This window comes from Mustelus asterias, chromosome 12 (assembly GCF_964213995.1).
Source record: "Mustelus asterias chromosome 12, sMusAst1.hap1.1, whole genome shotgun sequence".
Taxonomy (NCBI): domain Eukaryota; kingdom Metazoa; phylum Chordata; class Chondrichthyes; order Carcharhiniformes; family Triakidae; genus Mustelus; species Mustelus asterias.
The window spans coordinates 47,941,811-47,965,094 of NC_135812.1; the positions used below are offsets into that span (position 1 = coordinate 47,941,811).

Here is a 23,284-nt window from a genome sequence, read left to right on the forward strand (position 1 = left end):
GACTGTCTGTCTGGGCTAGTGGAATTGACAGGTCACTTATCCCGAAATGAATGGTTACACTTTGTTTGCAGCAGCTATCTGTAGCGAGGTTGTTGGTATTTTCAAAACTCGATGAAGATCTGTTTTAAACAAAAGGAGTGTGCAGAAATTGCTTTACTGAATAATCAACAAGGGATAGTGTAAAGGATGAAGCATCTTCCACATATACAGCACCTTCCACGTCCTGAGCACAACACAACCACAAATTATTTTTTGAATCGTAATTCCTATTGTAAAGTCAGCAAATGCAGCTGCCAACCTGTGTGCTGCAATGCCCCACAAACAGCAGTGAGATAAATAAAGACTTGAATTTGTATAGTGCCTTTCATTCACAACCTTACGAGCCTCAAAGTGCTTTGTAACCAATCAAATATTTTGGAAGTGTAGTTATTGTTTCATTGTGGGAACCACAGCAGTCAATTTGGACACAGCATTCTCCAACAAACAGCAATGAGATAATGACCCAATCATTTGTTCTTAGTAATACTGGCAGAGGGGTAATCTTTGACCAGGACATTGAGGAAATCAGCTTTAGTTTTCTGTCAATCGTGCTACCAGCTTGATGTACCCACTTGTGGTGAACCATCGTTGGTTCCCACTGGATAGTACTGAGCCAGGGTCTGGCCAGTACTACAAGTATGTACATATGTTGCTGTTGGGTTAGGGATGGGTTGTGCTACTTGTTGCTGTTGGGGTTAGGGTGGGGTTGTTACACATTTGTATTGTTGCGTTGTGGTACATCCCAGTCGGGCTCCGCCTCCTGGGAGAGGTATAAAGGTCTCTGCTCTGGCTGGGACCCCTCAGTCTGGGATCGTGTATATAATTGTTAGCTGCTTTGTTACAGCAAATAAAAGCCTTTATTTCCTGAGCATCAAGCCTCGTGTATGATAACGTGCATCAATTTTATTTGCTGTAAATAAACTCTCGTCGAAGAAAAAAAAAGAGAGTATGGAGCAGATACTGAAGCCGGAACGCCTTACACTAGATCCACGTGCGGTGGGCGCTTCTAACACCTTCGACCACTGGCTGAAGTGTTTCGAAGACTACCTAGCAGCCTCCGCAGCGGTCACCACAGATGATGACAGACTCCGGGTCCTCCATGCGAGGGTAAGTGACACTGTCTACCTCGCGATCCGTGCGGCCACCGATTACACAAAGGCCCTCGAGCTTCTGAAGAAGCGTTATATCAAACCGCCCAACGAAATACACGCTCGTTACCTCTTAGCCACTCGACGACGGCAGTCTGGCGAAACGATGGAGGAATACGCGAACGAGCTCCTACAGCTAGCCAGGGGCTGTAACTGCAAAGCTGTGTCGGCTGAGCAGAGTATGAACGACCTCGCCCGAGATGCGTTTGTGGCGGGAGTCGGATCGTCGTACATTCGACTTAAACTACTGGAGAAAGGTAACCTTGACCGTACCCAGGCAATAGAGCTAGCGGAGATGCTGGAGACGGCCTCCAAAAGCCTAGTATTGTATCCTGAAGACCACGTGGAGACAACGTGGCAGGAGCAGTCGCCAATCCCTCCTCGTCCCTCGGGTTCGAAATGCTGCGTAATGGCGTGCTCACACTCGGGCCAGACGACGGCAGCAGCTCCGGGCGGCCCGCGGTGTTACTTCTGTGGGGGAGCGAAGCATACTCGGCAACGGTGTCCCGCTAAGGCTGTGTTGTGCTCCGCCTGCGGTAAGAAGGGGCACTATTCGAAAGTGTGCCAATCTAAATCTAGGAACGGCAGTGCGGCCTGCGATTCCTCAGAGCCCGGTTCTTCGTCGTCGAAATCATCGAGGGTTTCGTCCACGTGTGAGGCCAGGACGACGCCATTACGGTCGACGGAGTCGGAGATGTGTGACCACCAGGGGTCGCTGAGTTTGGCGCCATCACCCACGTGCGACCTATGGGAGCGGCCATGTTGGTCGGCACTGACCGCGAACGACCAGCAGGGGTCATCCTCGTCGATTTCAGCTGCCTGCAGTGGCGCTCATGAACCAACGGTGGCGTCGATCATCCTGGACCAGGCCAAGCCTCATAGACTTGACAAATCTATGATGAACATCCAGGTAAATGACCACTTGATTAATTGTCTGTTTGACAGCGGGAGCACTGAGAGCTTTATCCACCCAGACACTGTGAAGCGGTGTGGACTCCGGATTCAACCTGTCAAACAGACAATTTCTATGGCATCGAGGTCCCGGTCTGTCACCGTGCTAGGGAGTTGCGTGGTAACTTTAACGGTGCAAGGCACAATTTACGAGCGTTTCAAGCTCCTAGTGTTGCCGTACCTTTGCGCGCCAATACTTCTCGGACTTAACTTCATGGTCCACTTGAGGAGTGTAACCCTACAGTACGGTGGGCCACTCCCTTCGCTTTCAGTGGGAGAACAGCAGCAGCCTCCAAATTGCCCAACGCGCCCCGCCTGTAGCCTCTCGACGCTGAAGATCACCACACCCTCCCTGTTCCAGAATCTTGTGCCAGGCTGCAAGCCCATTGCGACTAAGAGTAGGCGTTACAGCGCTGAGGATCGGATCTTCATTCGATCTGAGGTTCAGCAGCTCCTCAAAGAAAGGATCATACAACCCAGCGCTAGTCCGTGGAGAGCGCAGGTCGTGGTGGTCAAGAGCGGGAACAAACCCCGGATGGTCATTGACTATAGTCAGACCATTAATCGATACACGCAGCTGGATGCGTATCCCCTCCCGCGCATATCTGATATGGTCAATCAGATTGCGCAGTACCGGGTGTTCTCCACCATAGACCTCAAGTCTGCCTACCACCAACTCCCCAGTCGCCCAGAGGACCGAAAATACACGGCTTTTGAGGCGGATGGTCGCTTGTATCACTTTCTCAGGGTTCCCTTTGGTGTCACCAATGGGGTCTCGGTCTTCCAGCGTGCTATGAATGGTGGACCAGAACGGGCTGCGGGCTACCTTCCCGTACCTGGATAATGTCACCATCTGCGGCCATGACCAGCAGGACCACGACACGAATCTCCTGAATTTCCTACGCACTGCATCTCGCCTGAACCTGACCTACAACAGGGAGAAGTGTGTGTTCCGTACGCGCCGTTTAGCCATCCTGGGATACGTGGTGGAAAACGGGGTCATTGGCCCTGATCCAGACTGTATGCGCCCCCTTTCTGAACTTCCCTTGCCTGCTAGTGCAAAAGCACTGAGAAGATGCTTAGGCTTCTTCTCTTATTATGCGCAGTGGGTTCCCAATTACGCGGACAAAGCCCGTCTGCTCATTAAGTCCACTACTTTTCCCCTAACGCCAGAGGCCCGATTGGCCTTCGATAAATTAAAAGACGACATCGCGAAAGCTACGATGCACGCTGTTGATGAGTCCATCCCCTTTCAGGTGGAGAGCGATGCATCTGATTTCGCCCTGGCCACCACACTTAACCAGGCGGGCAGGCCTGTCGCATTTTTTTCCCGCACCCTTCAAGGCCCCGAAATCCGGCATTCAGCGGTGGAAAAGGAGGCCCAGGCCATTGTGGAGGCCGTCAGCCACTGGCGCCATTACTTGGCGGGAAAACGGTTCACCCTGATCACGGACCAGCGGTCCGTGGCGTTCATGTTTAATAACACGCAGAGGGGCAAGATCAAGAATGACAAGATCTTGCGGTGGAGAATTGAACTCTCCACCTATAACTATGACGTCATGTATCGTCCAGGGAAACTCAATGAGCCCTCGGATGCCCTCTCGCGTGGAACATGCGCCAGTATACAGGAGGACCGTTTGCAGGCTCTCCATAATGACCTATGCCATCCTGGGGTCACTCGGCTCTACCACTTTATAAAAGCCCGCAATCTGCCCTACTCGGTGGAGGACGTCAGGTCAGTAATAGGGCAATTGTTATGGGGGATTTTAACTTGACTAATATTGACTGGAATTGTTATAGCTCTAGCTCGTTAGAGGGGTCAGTTTTTGTTCAAAGCGTGCAGGAAGGTTTTTTGACTCAGTATGTAGACAGGCCAACTAGAGGTGAGGCTATATTGGATCTGGTGCTGGGAAATGAGCCAGACCAGGTGCTAGACTTGGAAGTTGGTGTGCATTTTGGTGATAGTGACCACAATTCGGTTACGTTCACCTTAGTGATGGAAAGGGATAGGCATGAACCTCGGGGCCAATGGTTTTAGCTGGGGGAAGGGTAATTATGAGGCTATTAGGAGAGAATTAGGAAACATAGGTTGGACTAGGAGATTACAGGGACTGGGAACGTCCGACATGTGGAGTTTTTTCAAGGAGCAGCTACTGCGAGTCTGTGATAGGTATGTCCCTGTCAGGCAAGGAGGAATTGGTAGGGCTAGGGAACCGTGGTGCACCAAAAAAGTTTCTTTGTTGGTTAAAAAGAAAAAGGAGGCTTATGTTCGGATGAGACGTGAGCACTCGGGTAGTGCACTAGAAAGCTTTAGATTGGCTAAGAGGGAGTTGAAGAGCGAGCTTAGAAGGGCTAAAAGGGGACATGAGAAGACTTTGGCGGATAGGGTTAAAGAGAATCCTAAGGCGTTCTATAGGTATGTCAAGAACAGAAGGTTGGTTAGGGCAAGTTTAGGGCCAGTTATAGATGGCAGAGGGAAGTTATGTGTGGAACCGGAGGAGATTGGTGAAGCATTGAACCAATATTTCTCTTCGGTGTTCACGCAAGGGGACATGAATATAGCTGAGGAGGACACTGGGTTGCAAGGGAGTAGAATAGACAGTATTACAGTTGATAAGGAGGATGTGCAGGATATTCTGGAGGGTCTGAAAATAGATAAATCCCCTGGTCCGGATGGGATTTATCCAAGGATTCTCTGGGAGGCAAGAGAAGTGATTGCAGAGCCTCTGGCTCTGATCTTCAGGTCGTCGTTGGCCTCTGGTATAGTACCAGAAGATTGGAGGTTAGCGAATGTTGTCCCATTGTTTAAGAAGGGGAACAGAGACTTCCCCGGGAATTATAGACCGGTGAGTCTCACTTCTGTTGTCGGCAAGATGTTGGAAAAAATTATAAGGGATAGGATTTATAGTTATTTGGAGAGTAATGAATTGATAGGTGATAGTCAGCATGGTTTTGTGGCAGGTAGGTCGTGCCTTACTAACCTTATTGAGTTTTTTGAGAAAGTGACCAAGGAGGTGGATGGGGGCAAGGCAGTGGACGTGGTATATATGGATTTTAGTAAGGCGTTTGATAAGGTTCACCATGGTAGGCTTCTGCAGAAAATGCAGATGTATGGGATTGGGGGTGATCTAGGAAATTGGATCAGGAATTGGCTAGCGGATAGGAAACAGAGGGTGGTGGTTGATAGTAAATATTCATCATGGAGTGCGGTTACAAGTGGTGTACCTCAGGGATCTGTTTTGGGGCCACTGCTGTTTGTAATATTTATTAATGATCTGGATGAGGGTATAGTTGGGTGGATTAGCAAATTTGCTGATGACACCAAAGTCGGTGGTGTGGTAGACAGTGAGGAAGGGTGTCGTAGTTTGCAGGAAGACTTAGACAGGTTGCAAAGTTGGGCCGAGAGGTGGCGGATGGAGTTTAATGCGGAGAAGTGTGAGGTAATTCACTTTGGTAGGAATAACAGATGTGTTGAGTATAGGGCTAACGGGAGGACTTTGAATAGTGTGGAGGAGCAGAGGGATCTAGGTGTATGTGTGCATAGATCCCTGAAAGTTGGGAATCAAGTAGATAAGGTTGTTAAGAAGGCATATGGTGTCTTGGCGTTTATTGGTAGGGGGATTGAATTTAGGAGTCGTAGCGTTATGTTGCAACTGTACACAACTCTGGTGCGGCCGCACTTGGAGTACTGTGTGCAGTTCTGGTCCCCACATTACAGGAAGGATGTGGAGGCTTTGGAGAGGGTGCAGAGGAGGTTTACCAGGATGTTGCCTGGTATGGAGGGGAGATCCTATGAGGAGAGGCTGAGGGATTTGGGATTGTTTTCGCTGGAAAGGCGGCGGCTAAGAGGGGATCTTATTGAAACATATAAGATGATTAGAGGTTTAGATAGGGTGGATAGTGATAGCCTTTTTCCTCTGATGGAGAAATCCAGCACGAGGGGGCATGGCTTTAAATTGAGGGGGGGTAGTTATAGAACCGATGTCAGGGGTAGGTTCTTTACCAAGAGGGTGGTGAGGGATTGGAATGCCCTGCCAGCATCAGTAGTAAATGCGCCTAGTTTGGGGGCGTTTAAGAGATCCGTAGATAGGTTCATGGACGAAAAGAAATTGGTTTAGGTTGGAGGGTCACAGTTTTTTTTTTTAACTGGTCGGTGCAACATCGTGGGCCGAAGGGCCTGTTCTGCGCTGTAATGTTCTATGTTCTATGTTCTATGTTCTATAACAAGAAGCTGTCGGGTATGCGCGGAATGCAAACCGCACTTTTACCGACCTGACCGGGCACATTTAGTCAAGGCCACTCGTCCCTTCGAGAGACTGAGTGTCGATTTTAAGGGCCCCCTTCCCTCAACAGATCGGAATGTGTACTTCCTCAACATCATTGACGAGTACTCTAGGTTCCCTTTTGTTGTTCCCTGCTCTGATACATCCGCTGCCATGGTTATCAAGGCATTCCGTGATCTCTTTACCCTGTTCGGGTACCCCGGCTACATTCACAGCGACAGGGGCTCGTCGTTCATGAGCGATGACTTGAGGCAATACCTGCTCTCATACGGGATTGCCTCTAGTAGGACCACGAGCTACAACCCTAGGGGTAACGGACAGGTGGAACGTGAGAATGCTACAGTCTGGAAGGCTGTCTTACTGGCGTTGAAGTCAAAAGGTCTTCCAGTCTCCCGTTGGCAAGAGGTGCTCCCTGATGCGCTCCATTCTATTCGCTCACTCCTGTGTACGGCAACCAATGCTACTCCCCATGAGAGGATGTTTTCATTCCCTTGGAAGTCTTCCTCGGGGACCTCATTACTGTCTTGGTTGACGTACTCAGGACCCGTCCTCCTGCGGCGACATGTAAGGGCCCGCAAGTCCGACCCGTTGGTCGAACAGGTCCATCTCCTCCACGCCAACCCTCAGTATGCCTATGTGGCATACCCTGATGGGCGAGAGGACACGGTCTCAATCCAAGACCTGGCGCCAGCAGGGGACGTAGCAACCCCTGTCGCTCCCATACCCCCTGTTACAAACCCCTTAACTCTTGTTTCTCCCCCGGACACGGCGCGGGCAGCATCGGGACCATTGCTTAACCCTTTTACTCCCGTATACAGCTTGCCCGAGTCCAGAGGATGGTCGACACTTCAGGGCGTGTCGGGACTCCATGGATTACCGTCACCTCAGGGTCAACCGGCCTGTGAGTCTGTGGAGGAACAGCTGGACATCGCCTTGGGGAGAACGCCACCGCAAGTGCCTACTCCGGTGTCACCGCCGGTATTGAGGAGGTCACAACGACGGTGCGGTCCCCCTGACCGTCTGAACTTATAGACTGATGACAAATTATTCTGTTTTTGTACCCTGCCGGCCTTTGTTCTCAAAGGAGGGGTGAATGTGGTGAACCATCGTTGGTTCCCACTGGATAGTACTGAGCCAGGGTCTGGCCAGTATTACAAGTATGTACATATGTTGCTGTTGGGTTAGGGATGGGTTGTGCTACTTGTTGCTGTTGGGGTTAGGGTGGGGTTGTTACACCTTTGTATTGTTGTGTTGTGGTACATCCCAGTCGGGCTCCGCCTCCTGGGAGAGGTATAAAGGTACCTGCTCTGGCTGGGACCCCTCAGTCTGGGATCGTGTATATAATTGTTAGCTGCTTTGTTACAGCAAATAAAAGCCTTTATTTCCTGAGCATCAAGCCTCGTGTATGATAACGCGCATCACCACTTGAACAGACAGATGGGACTTTGGGTTAATACTATCCGAATGGCAATGTCTCAAACAAAGAGCTTCCTTAATACTGCCTATTGAAAGGTAGGAACTGAAGAGGGGTAGAAATGTGATGGGTTTTATGACATCAAAGATGGAGAGGGTCAGCGAAGGGTTAGAGGAGATTAAATACTAAAGACGTCATGGAACACCAGGCAAAGGGAGTGGTCATGGTCGTAGTAAAGAAGGGCCAGAGTAGATGTTAATAGCAGAATAAAGGTCATTTACGTCCGAAAGCAAAAACATAAAAACAAGATACAAAAACTGACACTTGAGGAAAAGTAGAGGACAGAGTTCGTGGTCTGAAGTTGTTGAGCTCAATGTTGATATCCAGAATGCTTTAAAGTGCCTAACTGGAAGATGAGGTGCTGTTCCTCCAGCTCATGTTGGTTTCACTGAAACACTGCAGCAAGCCAAGGACAGAAATGCGAGGATAATAAAATAAAAAAATGTCAATAAACATATACTCACATTTCTTTTTTTTTTGATAAGAGCCAGATGGTGAATTGAAATGTTAAACAACCAGAAGGTCAGGGTCTTGCCTGCGGAGGTGTTTTCTACATGTGCCAGTTTTTATCTTTTCATGTTTTTGCTTTCAGATAAAGCTGACCTTTATTCTACTATTAACACCTATGCTTTGTTCCTTTACTACTACTATTACCACTCCTTTTGCCCTTAGTTCCATGACATCTTTAGTATTTAATCTCACCCACCCTCTAACCTTTCTTTTTGTTCCCCCTGATCCCCTCCCCCACACCTTGCCTTGACCCTTTATCAACAGCACAAAACCCATCACATTTCTTCCTTTCTTCAGTTCTGAAGAAGGTCATATGGACTCGAAACATTCATTCTTTCTCTCTCCACAGATGTGAGTGTTGCCAACATCACATATGGATATCATCGGCAAGGTTGGCATTTGTTATCCATCCATTACTGCCCGTGAGAGCAGTCACTACATTGCTGTGGCTCTGGAGTAGGCCAGACCGGGTAAGGACGGCAGATTTCCTTCCCTAAAGACATTTGTGAACCAGATGAATTTTGACAACAATCAATGAGAATTTAACAGTTACTGTCACTGGGGCTAGTTTTCAATTCCAGATTTTCTTTTAAATTTAATTTTTGAATTTAAATTCCGCCATGCTTGAATTTGAACCCGTATCCCCAGAGCAGTTGCCGGGGCCTCTGGAGCACTTATCCAGTAACATTATCACTACACCAATGTCCTTGGCTCCGTCTAAATACAAACTGCAGGCTGACACACAGTGCAGTATAGGTGGAGTGCTGTACTATCAGAGGTGCAACATTTTGGATAAATTATTAAACCAAAGCTTCACCTGTCCTTTCACAAAGTAAAAGATATCCTGCGGTGCTATTTTGAATAAGGTCAGGAGAGTCCTGGCCAATATTTATCAGTTGCCCAAGACACTAAAGCAGATTATTCAATCATTATCATAAAGCTGCATGTGGGAGCTTGCTGTGCACATGTTGGCTACTGCATTTCCCACATTACAACAATGTCTCCACTTTAAAATGATACTTAATTGGCCGCAAAGTGCTTTGTGATATTAAGGTCATAAAAGGCACTACAGGAATGCAGAGCTTTCTTTCGTGTTACACAACAGGAGATCGACAAGTCGCAAGCATGTGGGAGACATCTCCATTAACAGCAAGTGCATCAAGTGTTCAAATTTTGCATTAATTTTGTAAATGAAGCAACAATTAATCATGCAATGCTCCAGGGGTTAATACACTTCTGGTTCCTGACATATCTCTGATTCCAACACTCCCCCTCCACACCAACGTGCTCAAGTTTCTCGTCAACTTTCAGCAGAGGAGCCTGCGGTGCCAAGCCTAAGTTTCACAGCGACATACATTTCAAACAGCACTCGACACCCGAAAGCGAGGGCAAACTCATTGTCTGCAGAAACTTACTGAAATGGACCGATTCTCAGAGCATGTCTGATGACAATGTTGCATTTTGCTGTGACAGTTTCAGAAAACAACTAAACTGACTGGAACAGAGTCAGTTTTATTTCACTTTCCATCCTGTATTATTTTTAGACCTCTCGATTTCGATGACATTTACAGTTTTGACCTACAAAACATGGGATCCGAAGAGCATGGCAGAATCTTAACATAGAAGAATCATTCACTAGATTTATATCTAAAACAGCTGACTTTTCCAACTTGTATTAAAAGGAAACGACATGCTGCGAAACAGAAAATTAGAAGATGCTTTCTAGAGCTGCTCTAAGTTAGGAACTTTGTGACTGCTTATGCACTTCTCAGATTCTACTTTATATTCTTTAATTGTTATTATTTTTATAATATAATATAACATGCTCTAAAAAGAATTGCAAAAGGTGTTTAGTACTGTAGAGATCTGGCTAGAAAAATTTTAACTTGATAATGAACAAAAAAAGCCAAATGGTTTCAGCTCGACAAATACTATTAACGTTTTAATTGTACTTTCCAAATGGAGCATGAAGGTACCAAAAGAGCAAAGCAGAGGGATGCACGTGGCAGGATGCAATTTGGTAGAATAGGGTATTCAGGACAAAGCAGACACTCCAGAGCAATGAAAAAACAAAGCCCAGTTTATCAACGACTCTACTGAGCTCCTCATCAATACAATGGGGCTGGACCTCAGTGACCGGTGTCGAGCTGGGACCTATCCCAACAGACTGGTGTATGTGCAGACAGCAAACAATTGGAGCAAAATATAGAAAAGAAGCACATTCAGAAAACAAATCATCCGATTCATTGCCTGGTTTTCAAAGATTCTCTCACTTGCCCAAAGACTCCATTTGGAGCCAAGAAACTGGTTACTTACTACGATTCCCAAATAGCCGACACCGGGCACAGAACATTACAAGGATCCCAAGTGGAAGAATGGAGAGAATGCCCCACCACAGCTCTGCTTGATTCATTCCTGTACAAGAAGTTGAAAAGAGACACACATTAACACAGTACTGAAGACCAAGACTATTAAACATCCACAAAATGTCAGTCATTTGACTGTTGCCCCGTTCCTACAGCGAGCAATAAAAGTGTAAAGATTTCTAGGTAATAAACCTGCGTCAGGTCAGAAGAGAAGTACAGAAAAGGTGGGCCCTTCAGCCTATCTTAATTCACCCATTTGGGAAGATTCCTCCCCCAATGCAGCATCCAAATGATTCTTAAAACGAGTTCACACTTCTCCCTCCTCTTCTCTACCTAGAAACTGATTCCACATATCAATACCTGTGTCAAGAATACATTGGATATAAATGCTGCACTTTATTTGTTGGAATCTGCAACCCCAATTATTTTCTGCAATTACTTTTTTTTGATGCATGCCGTTAACTACCTTGCACAATTCTTAAAGATCACCTCGCAGATGTCTGTTACCAAGCTGAAGGCCCTGGACGTTTGTTTTAGTCTTTCCGCATTACTCGGTATCCTTACATTAGCCTCTTGCTCTTCTCTTTTTGAGCCTTGGCGACTCTGAGTGGAGACGATGCTCAAGGTGTGGTCTGACCACAACCCTGATTACGACTTCCTCTGACCTGTATTCTGCATTACAATTGGACATTCTAAGACTTTCAAGTATCGTCCAGACTCATCTATAGTTATTTCAATACAATTTATGGAATGAGTTTTTTCACAGATCTGAAATGCTTTCTCATCATCTCGCACAATTCCCTCTCTCCCCAGTTTCATTGCCTCAGTTCTCATTTATACCCTCAGCCTTCCTGTTGATACATTTCAATTAAAGCTTTCCTCTAACTCCTAACTCTCTGCCTTTAACATTGTCGACGATATTTAAACACTTTACCCTTTCACCATTGTGAATCTAACTATTTTTATAATGTGGTACAATTACTATGTTTTTGGGTCAATCATAAGCTTTGTGAAAAATAAACCCCAGAAATAAAATAATCAAGTGACATGGGTGGCACAGTGGTTAGCACTGCTGCCTCAGCGTCAGGGTCCCAGATTCAATTCCAGCCTCAGGTCACTGTGTGGAGTTTCCACTTTCTCCCGTGTCTGCGTGGGTTTCCTCCGGGTGCTCCAGTTTCCTTCTACAGTCCAAAGATGTGTGGGTTAGGTTGATTGGCCATGCTAAATTCATTCTAGTGTCAGGGGGATTAGCAGGGCAAATGTGTGGGGTTACAGGAATGGGGCCTGGGTACAGATCCGAATGGCCTCCTTCTGTACTGTAGGGATTCCATGATTCTAATGTAAAACAATTTTTTTTTTTAAATCACGGCCAAAATTCAGTTTGGAAGAAATGATAGTTCCTGGTAGGTCAGTGATCTGAACTTTATTCCATGGGTATGAGAGTTTCCAAATCACATCACCAAAATACAGTATACGCGTATAGGGCTTCCACTTGCCCAATGTGGATTCCCATTGGGCACACCTCACTTATCAAGATCAAAGGACCACAGTGCAGGTGAATGAAGCAGAGGATTGGGGATCAGCAGACCATCTATCCCTCCACCACCAGCGCATCATGGCTCTAGTGCTCCATGTACAAGGTACACTGCAGCAACACACTGTGGTTTTTGACAGCATCTTACAAACCCACCTAAAAAAAGGACAAAGGCATGCGATGCCTGGCAACACCATTACCTCCAAGTTCCCCTTCAAAAGTCACACATCCTGACTTGCTGCCATAACACCGTACCTTCACTATTGCTGAATCAAAATGCTGAAACTCCCTCCCCAATAACACTGGGTGTACCTAAGACAAGTTGACTACAACAGCTCAAAAAGGTGGCTCACCTTCATCTTCTCAAAGGCAACTAGGTAATAACCACTGGCCTTGTTAACAATGATCATGTCACAGGATTAAATTTAAAAACAAATGGGCCATTCACTTAAGACGGTGGCTGATTTGTATGTCAACCCTATTTATTCATCTTTGCTCCACATTCAGGTATGGTTTGAAGCTCTGCGCATTTATTTAATTCTATCCATTATTAAGAACTCACAGGAGTTCTCTGAAATCGCAGTTTAGCAATGGGCTGGTAGGTGCAGGACTGATTAACACTGAACAGGAGGGTTACAGATTCAATCCCTGGTTTGAGCGTTCAGGTCAAACATCCACTTCAGTAACCTGTATCAAAAGGGGGGAGAACTCAACTAGTGCTCCCACTCTATCACTGCTTATTACCTTCTGTTGGGACGTGTCTGTCTGCCTGTCTTGGGCTTGGTTGCAATTCTCCCACATCAAATAGCATGACATGAAGAAAGGTCACTTTATTGAGTACAGGGCAGAGGTTAGCAGATGTGGAACTATATATCTTGTAAACTGACATCTTTGGGAAAGGAGGGATTTTTAAAAAGCATATAGGAACTTAAAACAAATGTACTGAAGGTCATTCTAGTCAATGCTAATGAGAAGCAACAGAGCCAGAAACAATGATTGCTCTGGCAGGATATCAGTACTTATTCAAATAAAGAACATGGTTCTCATTGTGGAACGCTTCCATTCTCTACAGCAACATCAAAGTAACACGTGAATGACAGTCACAAGGTGTTGAATCTCTCTGCTAGCAAGGCAGGCTGTGCAGTGAATAAAAGTTTCCACAATCAGTTGGCTTCACAACTGGAGACATTGGGGGATCTCCCCAGAAGCATGGCCAAACCAGATGTTTGGATGATAGATGTCAGATGAAACTTAACATAGCAAGGTGACACCATTTGGGGGAACGAATAGATAATAACTGGGAAAACATTTTTTAAAAGCAAAGAAACTTAGAGCTCAGACATACATCTTTTAAAAAGAAAAACACTTGTATTTATAGAACAGCTTTCATGATCACCGGACTGCATACAGCCATGAAGAGTTTGTGAAGTGTAGTTATTGTTGTCGCATAAGTAGTGAGAGAACAAGTTAATAAAAAGTATATGGAATTTATAGCTTCAATTTTAACCAAACTTGGGATCATAGGATTATAGGATTCCTACAGTGCAGAAGGAGGCCAACCGGCCCATTGAACCTACAATGACAACAATCCCACCCAGGCCTATCCCCGTAACCCTCCATATTTACCCTGCTAATCCCACTAACCTACACAGCTTGAGTCACTAAGGGGCAATTTAGCATGGCCAATCCACCTAACCTGCACATCTTTGGAGATGGGACGGAGCAAGTTTGAGTCCACGGAGTGTAAGAGTGGGTAGGGTTACATTAAAATCAGGACTTTAAGTTTTATTAATAAAAAGCATAGAGCACTGAAGCAGAGATAAAGATACACAAAATCATTAGTTAAGTCTACAGTTAGAATACTGGGTGCAGTTATGTGAGCCCTGCTTTAGTAAAGATGCAAAGGCCATTGAAGCAATCCAAATTTGATTCACAAAGATGCTACCGATGGCAGGAGGGTTTAGTTATGAAGAAATTGAAGTTTCTTTTGCAAAGAAGCTTAAGATGAAAGCTGATCAACATATAGAATAGGGACAAATTGTTTTCACTACTTGGTAAGTTGTACTAAAGGAAAATCTCAAGTTCATCAGAAAGAAGAGTGAGGTAGATTTCTTTTATGCAGAGGAATGCCTGACCAAAGAAATGGTGGAATCAGAAATCAAAAGCAACTTTTAAAAGGACAGGTAAATAGATAAACATTTGAAAAAGATTAAAAAGCATGCAGAGATAGGGCAGAGGAATTGGACTCAGAGCTAACATAGGTCTAAAGGAAAGATATATTAATCATTGGAGGCACTACAGAGGAGGTTTATCAGGATGATCCTGGATATGGAGGGACTTTCATATGAGGAAAGATTAAACAGGTTGGGTCTGAGCTCCTTGGCGTTCAGAAGAATGAGAGGTGATATGATTGAAACATATAAGATTCTCAAGGGTTAGATAGGATAAATGTTGGGTTGTTTCCACTCATGGGAGAGTGTAGGACCAGAGAGCACAGTTGCAGAATGGGGGTGGGGGGGGGGGTATTCATTTAAGACGGATTTGAGGAAGAATTTCTTCTCTCAAAGGATGGTGAATCTTTGGAATTCTTTACCCCAAGAAACTGTGGAGGCCGAGCCCTTGAACATTTTCAGGGCTGAGACTGACACATTTTTAATCAGTAAGGGAATTAAGCGTTATTAATGAGTGTTAAATCAGTCATGATCTTATTAAATAAGAGCAGGCTTGAAGAACTGAATGGCCTACTGCTGTTCTTATTTCTTCAGGTCTTATGGTCTACACCACATGGACTGCATCAGGTCAAGAAAATAGAAACATCGGAGAGCAATTAGGGATGGGAAATAACTACTGGTCTTGTCAGCAACACCCACATCCCGTGACAGAATATAAAACAAAATCCCACCCAACCCCCTACGTCAAGGTTCTGACCTTCCAACCACAAGGTAGTTTTCATTTCAGAAATTGACTTTACAAATAACTATCAAATACAAATAAATGACACAAATTTTACAAGTACTTGTGAAATTTAAAACAAATGACAAAGAAGATATTTATAGCACTGCAATGGCACTTACAGAATCAGAAGAGGCCATACCAAATATGGTAGATCAAGTACAATCCAGAAGTTTAGAATATGGATTGAGTCTGAACACCAAAAAAAGACAAAAATAATGATAATTATGAAGAAATAGATGACAAGAAATGAGAGTGAAGATTGAAATGGTTGATGTCACAGTGGAACAAAGTAGATAAGTATACACACTTAGAACAACTGATAAGGGAAGATGCTTTGTGATGCATTTTAGGATTGAGATAACAGAAGTAATTTTGTGAAGGTGAAGAATGCCCTAACAATGAGAAAACTCAAACTTGTAACAAGGAAAAAAACTCAAGTTGCTACATTCTATCCACTTTCCAGTCTGCCTCAGAAACCTGGACAATAAGATCCCCGGAAGAAAATAGAGGCCTTTAGAATGTGGATGCTAAGAGCAAGCTAAAAATTCCATATAGAGACAAATGAAGAGATGCTTGAAATAACAAGAGCAGAAAAAACTCTAAAAAGTGACATCCAGAAAAGAAAATGTCAGCATTTTGACCATTTGATCAGAGCTGAAAAATACAGGTGATCTCTTCCAGAGGGGAAAATGGATAGCAGGAAGAGGGGTCACCCTAGACATAGGTGGATGACAGACATCACAGAATGGTTGCAGACAAACTACAGTGGATAGGCAAGGATGGAGCAAGACAGACAAGTGAGACATACTATAACAGCAGATCTCCTGGTAGGAGTAGCTACACACAATAGCAGCAGAGAAAAAGAGCATTACAACTAATTCAATATGAAGAACTTCTCTAAACTTTTCAGGAAGAATGTGATGAAAGATTTCCCCCAAAACACAGACATTCCACAGCGATATCCATATCTCGTTCTCTGCTCCATCCAGTGAGGGATATTGAAAGATTACTTGGCTGCAGAGACAGGGAGGGGAGGGGTATGGTGCAAGTGGGGGCTGTCTAGTCTTGACACCTCAGCCATCACAAGTGTGAATCAGGCAGTCTTTTCCTACCTGTCTTTTCCCTATGTTTGAGCATAATTTCGCCATTGCATAAGATCATCTCTCATTCTTCTAAACTCCGATACAGATCCAGCCTGTCCAACCTTTCCTCATAAGATAGCCCCCCCATCCCAGGTATCAGTTGAGTGAACCTTCTCTGAACTGCTTCCAACGCATTTCTGAAGTAAAGAGATCAAAACTGTACAGGGTATTCCGGATGTGATCTCACCAACATTCGGCACAACTGTAGAATAACATCCTTACTTTTATAATCCATTCCCCTTGCAATAAATGACAACATTCTATTTGTCATCATAATCAATTGCTGTACCGACATACTAACTTTTTTTGATTCATGTACAAGGACGCCCAGATCTCTGTGCTCTGCAATCTCTGTCCATTTAAATCATTTGCTGCTTTTCTATTCTTCCTGTCAAAGTAAACAAGTTCACATATTCCCACATTAAACTCCATCTAATTTTTTTTTAAAAACATGCTCACCTAACACTATCTATCCCCATGCCATCAGTAAATTTAGCAACTGTACATTCGGTACCTTCATCCAAGTTATAAATTGTAAATAGTTGAGGCCCTAGCACTGATCCCTGTGACACTCAACTCATCACATTTTGGCAACCCAAAAATGACCCATTGATGCCTACTCTACATTTCCAGTGAGCTAACCAATCTTCTATTCATGCTAATATATGTTAACCCCTACATCATAAGATCTTGTTTTGCATAATAGCCTTTGAAGTTGCACCTTGTCAGATGCCACCTGGAAATCTAAGCACAGCACATCTGAGAGAATCCAAAGAGCTTCTACAAATACATAAAGGGCAAAAGAGTAACAAGGGAAAGAGTAACAAGGGAAAGAGTAGGGCCTCTTGAGGATCAACAATGTCATCTATGTGCGGATCCACAAGAGATGGGTGAGATCCTAAATGAATATTTCTCATCAGTATTTACTGTTGAGAAAAGCATGAATGTTAGGGAACTTGGGGAAATAAATAGTGATGTCTTGAGGAGTGTACATATTACAAAGAAAGAGGTGCTGGAAATCTTAAAACGCATCAAGGGAGATAAATCCCCGGGACCTGATGAAGTGAATCACAGGACGTTGTGGGAGGCTAGGGAGAAAATTGCAGGTCCCCTAGCAGAGATATTTGAATCATCGATAGTCACGGGTGAGGTGCCTGAAGACTGGAGGGTGGCAAATGTTGTGCCTTTGTTTAAAAAGGGCTGCAGGAAAAGCCTGGGAACTACAGGCCAGTGAGCCTCACATCTGTGGTGGGTAAGTTGTTGGAAGCTATTTTGACAGACAGGATCTACAGGCATTAAGAGGCACATGGACTGATTAGGGACAGTCAGCATGGCTTTGTGAATGGAAAATCATGTCTCACAAATTTGATTGAGTTTTTTGAAGGGGTAACCAAGAAGGTAGATGAGGGCAGTGCAGTTGATGTTGTCTATGGACTTTAGCAAGACCTTTGACAAGGTACTGCATGGTAGGTTGTTGCATAAGGTTAAGTCTCATGGGATCCAGGGCGAGGTATCTAAATGGGTACAAAATTGGCTTCTTGACATTAGCCAGAGGGCGGTTGTAGGGGGTTGTTTTTCAAACTGGAGGCCTGTGACCAGTGGTGTGCCTCAGGGGTCAGTGCTGGGTCCACTGTTATTTGTCATTTATATTAATGATTTGGATGAGAATATAGGAGGTATGGTTAGTAAGTTTGCAGATGACACCAAGCTTGGTAGCATAGTGGAAAGTGAAGAAAGTTATCTCTGATTGCAATGGGATCTTGATCAATTGGGCCAGTGGGCTGACGAATGGCAGATGGAGTTTAATTTAGATAAATGCGAGGCAATGCATTTTGGTAGACTGAACCAGGGCAGGACTTACTCAGTTAATGGTAGGGCGTTGGGGAGAGTTACAGAACAAGAGATCTAGGGGTAGATGTTCATAGCTCATTGAAAGTGGAGTCACAGGTGGACAGAGTGGTGAAGAAGGATTCATTGGTTTCATTGGTCAGAACATTGAATACAGGAGTTGGGACGTCTCGTTGAAGTTGTACAAGACATTAGTAAGGCCAAACTTGGAGTAAATGTACAGTTCTGGTCATCCTATTATAGAAAGGATATTATTAAACTAGAAAGAGTGCAGAAAAGATTTACTAGGATGATACTGGGATTTGATGGTTTGAGTTATAAGGACAGGCTGGATAGACTGGGATTTTCTTCTCTGGAGCGTAGAAGGCTAAGGGGTGATCTTAGAGGTCTACAAAATAAGAACATAAGAAATAGGAACAGGAGTAGGCCATCTGGCCCTTCGAGCCTGCCCCGCCATTCAACAAGATCATAGCTGATCTGAAGCGAATCAGTTCCACTTACCCGCCTGCTCCCCATATCCCCCAATTCCCTTATCGATCAGAAAACTACCTACCCGTGATTTAAACATATTCAACGAGGAAGCCTCCACCACTTCAATGGGCAGAGAATTCCAGAGATTCACTACCTTCTGAGAGAAGAAGTTCCCCCTCAACTCTGTTCTGAACCGGCCCCCCCTTATTTTGAGGCTGTGCCCTCTTGTTCTGGTTTCCCTTCGAAGTGGAAAGAATCTCTCCACCTCTACCCTGTCCAGCCCCTTCATTATCTTATATGTCTCTATAAGATCACCCCTCATCCTTCTAAACTCCAACGAGTACAGACCCAATCTGTTTAATCTCTCCTCATAAGCTACACCCCTCATCTCCGGTATCAACCTGGTGAACCTTCTCTGCACTCCCTCCAAGGCCAATATATCCTTTCGCAAATAAGGGGACCAAAACTGCACACAGTACTCCAGTTGCGGCCTCACCAGTGCCTTGTACAGTTGCAGCAAGACCTCCCTGCTTTTATATTCTATCCCCCTTGCGATAAAGGCCAACATTCCATTCGCCTTCTTGATCACCTGCTGCACCTGCAGACTGAGTTTTTGCGATTCGTGCACAAGGACCCCCAGGTCCCTCTGCACAGTCGCACGTTGTAATTTTTCTCCATTTAAATAATATTCCAATTTACTATTATTTCTTCCAAAGTGGATAACCTCACATAAGGAGGGGCATAGATCAGCTAGATAGTCAATACCTTTTCCCAAAGGTAGGGGAGTCTAAAACTCGAGGGCATAGGTTTAAGGTGAGAGGGGAGAGATACAAAAGGGTCCAGAGGGGCAATTGTTTCACATAGAGAGTGGTGAGCGTCTGGAACAAGCTGCCAGAGGTAATAGCAGAGGGTACAATTTTGTCTTTTAAAAAGCATTTAGACAGTTACATGGGTAAGATGGGTATAGAGGGATATGGGCCAAATGCGGGCAATTGGGATTTGCTTAGGGGTTTAAAAAAAAAGGGCGACATGGACAAGTTGGGCCAAAGGGCTTGTTTGCCTGCTGTAAACCTCTATGACTCTATGACATCCACAGTTTCCCCTTTATCCATGTTGCTTGTTACTTCTTCAAAGAACTCCAATATATTAGTTAAACACAATTTCTCTTTCATAAATCAATGTTCACTCTGCCTGCTTGTATTGGGACTTGCTAAGTGGCCCGCTATAATCTCCTTAATAATAGATTCCAGAAATATCCCAATGACAGATGTTAAGCTAACTGACCTATAGTTTGCTATTGTCAGCCTCCCTCCATTTTCGAATAGAAGAGTTACATTCACTGTTCTCCAACCTGATGGGACTTTTCCAGAATCTAGGGAACTTTGGAAAAGTAAAACCAATGCACCTGCCATCTCCTCAGCCACTTATTTTAAGATTTAGGGTGAGGGCCCATCAGGACCTGGGACATACTAACTTTTAATCTATTAATTAATTCTAAATATCCTTTGTTTTAAATTCCTCCCTTTTATTGCCTGATTCACAATTGTTTTTAGGAAGTTATTTGTATCTTCCAGTGGAGACAAACGCAAAATATCTTATCATTTCATTCACTGGTCCACAACCAGCCAACACTCAAAATAGAAATCTATTTGTTTCTGATGTCAGTGCGGTGGAGATATAATTATCCATACAGTGGGAAATTTTCATTCCTAATATTCAGCAATTGAAAATTTTAAAAGTGAATTACTAAGACATGACAAAAAGATTTAACACTTGGTCAGATATCTGCTAAAATGTGTTCACGCCCTTTATCAACACCTGGACCAGGTAAACAGGATATTTGAACAAGGCTACATCAGCTCAGCTGAGACTGTGCATGGGGCCTGGAGAGAGGATTATTGCTTCAGATTCTGCATGGTTGCCATGGCAGGGGGGCAGGAATTTGGGGGAAAAACGGGTGGCACAGTGGTTAGCACTGCTGCCTCACCAGGAACCCATGTTCGATTCCCAGGTTGGGTCACTGTCTGTGGAGTCTGCATGTTTTCCCCATGTCTTCGTGAGTTTCCTCCAGGTGCTCCAGTTTCCACCCACAGTCTGAAAGACGTGCTGGTTAGGACCATTGGCCATGCTAAATTCTCCCTCAGTGTACCCGAACTGGTGCTGGAGTGTGGCAACTAGGGGATTTTCACAACTTCACTGCAGAGTTGATGTAGGCCTACTTGTGGAGAACATGTCCAAAGAAACATTAGGGCCCAAACCTCCACCCCACCAATATTGCCGCAACTATTTCCAACTTCATCCCTTCTCATTCTGTCTTGCTGAATTTCACCCTTTCCACCCCTACTCTGCCCTTCACCAAATTCATCATCTTAACCACCCCCCCGCCTCCCTCCACAAATACAGCTTCACCCTTTCCTCCACAATTCCATCTCTCCTTCCCAACCACAAAATCTCCCTGATTTCACCACCAGAATTGCCAAACTGTCAGAGGTTGAAAGCTCGCCTTCATTGTTCTGCCCAGCCCTCCTCCTTTATTGGATGGGAGCATGAGAGTTTTGAAGTATTTTTCAGGGTGATCACTTTTGACTAATTCTGCAGGACACTCATATTCCCTGATATTTCCCGTGTCCCAGCTCTGCTTAGTTACTATACAAATAAGGATTAAAAATTCTGGGGGCTCTTAACTTGCCGGTACAAACTCCATCTCCCATCTGGCACAATATACGAAGTGGGGATGCCGGCGTTGGACTGGGGTAAACACAGTAAGAAGTCTCACAACACCAGGTTAAAGTCTAACAGTTTATTTGGTAGCACAAGTCACAAGCTTTCAGAGCGCTGCCCCTTCATCAGGTGAGTGGGAGTTCTGTTCACAAACAGGGCATAGAAAGACACAAACTCAATTTACAAAATAATGGTTGGAATGCAAGTCTTTACAGGTAATCAAGTCTTAAAGGTACACACAATGTGAGTGGAGAGAGGGTTAAGCACAGGTTAAAGAGGTGTGTATTGTCTCCAGCCAGGACAGTTAGTGAGATCTTGCAAGTCCAGGAGGCAAGTCGTGGGGGCTTACAGATAGTGTGACATGAACCCAAGATCCCTGTTGAAGCCATCCTCATGTGTGCAGAACTTGGCTCAGTCTCTGCTCAGCGACTCTGCGTTGTCGTATGTCATGAAGGCCGCCTTGGAGAACGCTTACCCGAAGATCAGAGGCCGAATGCCCGGTGAAGTGTTCCCCAATAGGAAGAGAACACTCTTGCCTGGTGATTGTCAAGCGGTGTTCATTCATCCATTGTCGTAGGGTCTGCATGGTCTCCCCAATGTACCATGCCTCGGGACATCCTTTCCTGCAGCATATCAGGTAGACAATGTTGGCCGAGTTGCAAGTGTATGTACCGTGTACCTGGTGGATGATGTTCTTACGTGAGATGATGGCATCCGTGTCGATGATCCGGCAGGTCTTGCAGAGGTTGCTGTGGCAGGGTTGTGTGGTGTCATGGTCACTGTTCTCCTGAAGGCTGGGTAGTTTGCTGCGGACAATGGTCTGTTTGAGGTTGTGCGGTTGTTTGAAGGCAAGAAGTGGGGGTGTGGGGATGGCCTTGGCAAGATGTTCGTCTTCATCAATGACATGTTGAAGGCTCCAGAGAAGATGTCATAGCTTCTCCGCTCCAGGGAAGTACTGGACGACGAAGGGTACTCTGTCCGCTGTGTCCTGTGTTTGTTTTCTGAGGAGGTCGGTGCGGTTTTTCGCTGTGGCGCCTCGGACCTGTCGATCGATGAGTCGAGTGCCATATCCTGTTCTTATGAGGGCATCTTTCAGCGTCTGGCGGTGTCTGTTGTGATCCTCCTCATCTGAGCAGATCCTGTGTATACGGAGGTTTTGTCGGTAGGGGATGGCTTCTTTAACGTGTTTAGGGTGGAAGCTGGAAAAGTGGAGCATCGTGAGGTTATCTGTGGATTTGTGGTACAGTGAAGTGCTGAGGTGACCGTCCTTGATGGAGATGTGTGTCCAAGAATGCAACTGATTCGCTACGACAACAGATGAATGAACACTGCTCGACAATCACCAGGCAAGAGAGTGTTCTCTTCCTGTTGGGGAACACTTCAGCGGTCATGGGCATTCAGTCTCTGATCTTCGGGTAAGTGTTCTCTAAGGCGGCCTTCACGACACACGACAACAGAGTCACTGAGCAGAAACTGATAGCCAAGTTCCGCACACGAGGACAGCCTCAACCGGGATCTTGGGTTCATGTCACACTATCTGTAACTCCCATGACTTGCCTGGGCTTGCAAAATCTCACCAACTGTCCCGGCTGGAGACAATACACATCTCTTTAACCTGTGCTTAACCCTCTCTCCACTCGCATTGTCTGTACCTTTAAGACTTGATTACCTGTAAAGACTCGCATTCCAACCATTATTTTGTAAATTGAGTTTGTGTCTTTATATGCCCTGTTTGTGAATAGAACTCCCATTCACCTGATGAAGGGGCAGCGCTCCGAAAGCTAGTGGCGTTTGCTACCAAATAAACCTGTTAGACTTCAACCTGGTGTTGTGGGATTTCTT

General features: G+C 45.1%; 1 protein-coding gene across 2 annotated transcripts in view; it reads right to left on the reverse strand.

Annotated features, from left to right (window-relative positions):
• The window catches only part of LOC144501427 (linker for activation of T-cells family member 2-like), an 89,656-nt gene that overhangs the window by 52,174 nt on the left and 14,198 nt on the right, over window positions 1-23,284 (reverse strand). For both annotated transcript variants that reach the window (XM_078225166.1, XM_078225167.1), the window contains exon 2: window positions 10,722-10,820. In XM_078225166.1, the coding sequence (XP_078081292.1) occupies window positions 10,722-10,818 (97 nt within the window). In that variant the 5' untranslated portion in view covers window positions 10,819-10,820. The remainder of the gene's footprint in view (window positions 1-10,721; window positions 10,821-23,284) is intronic.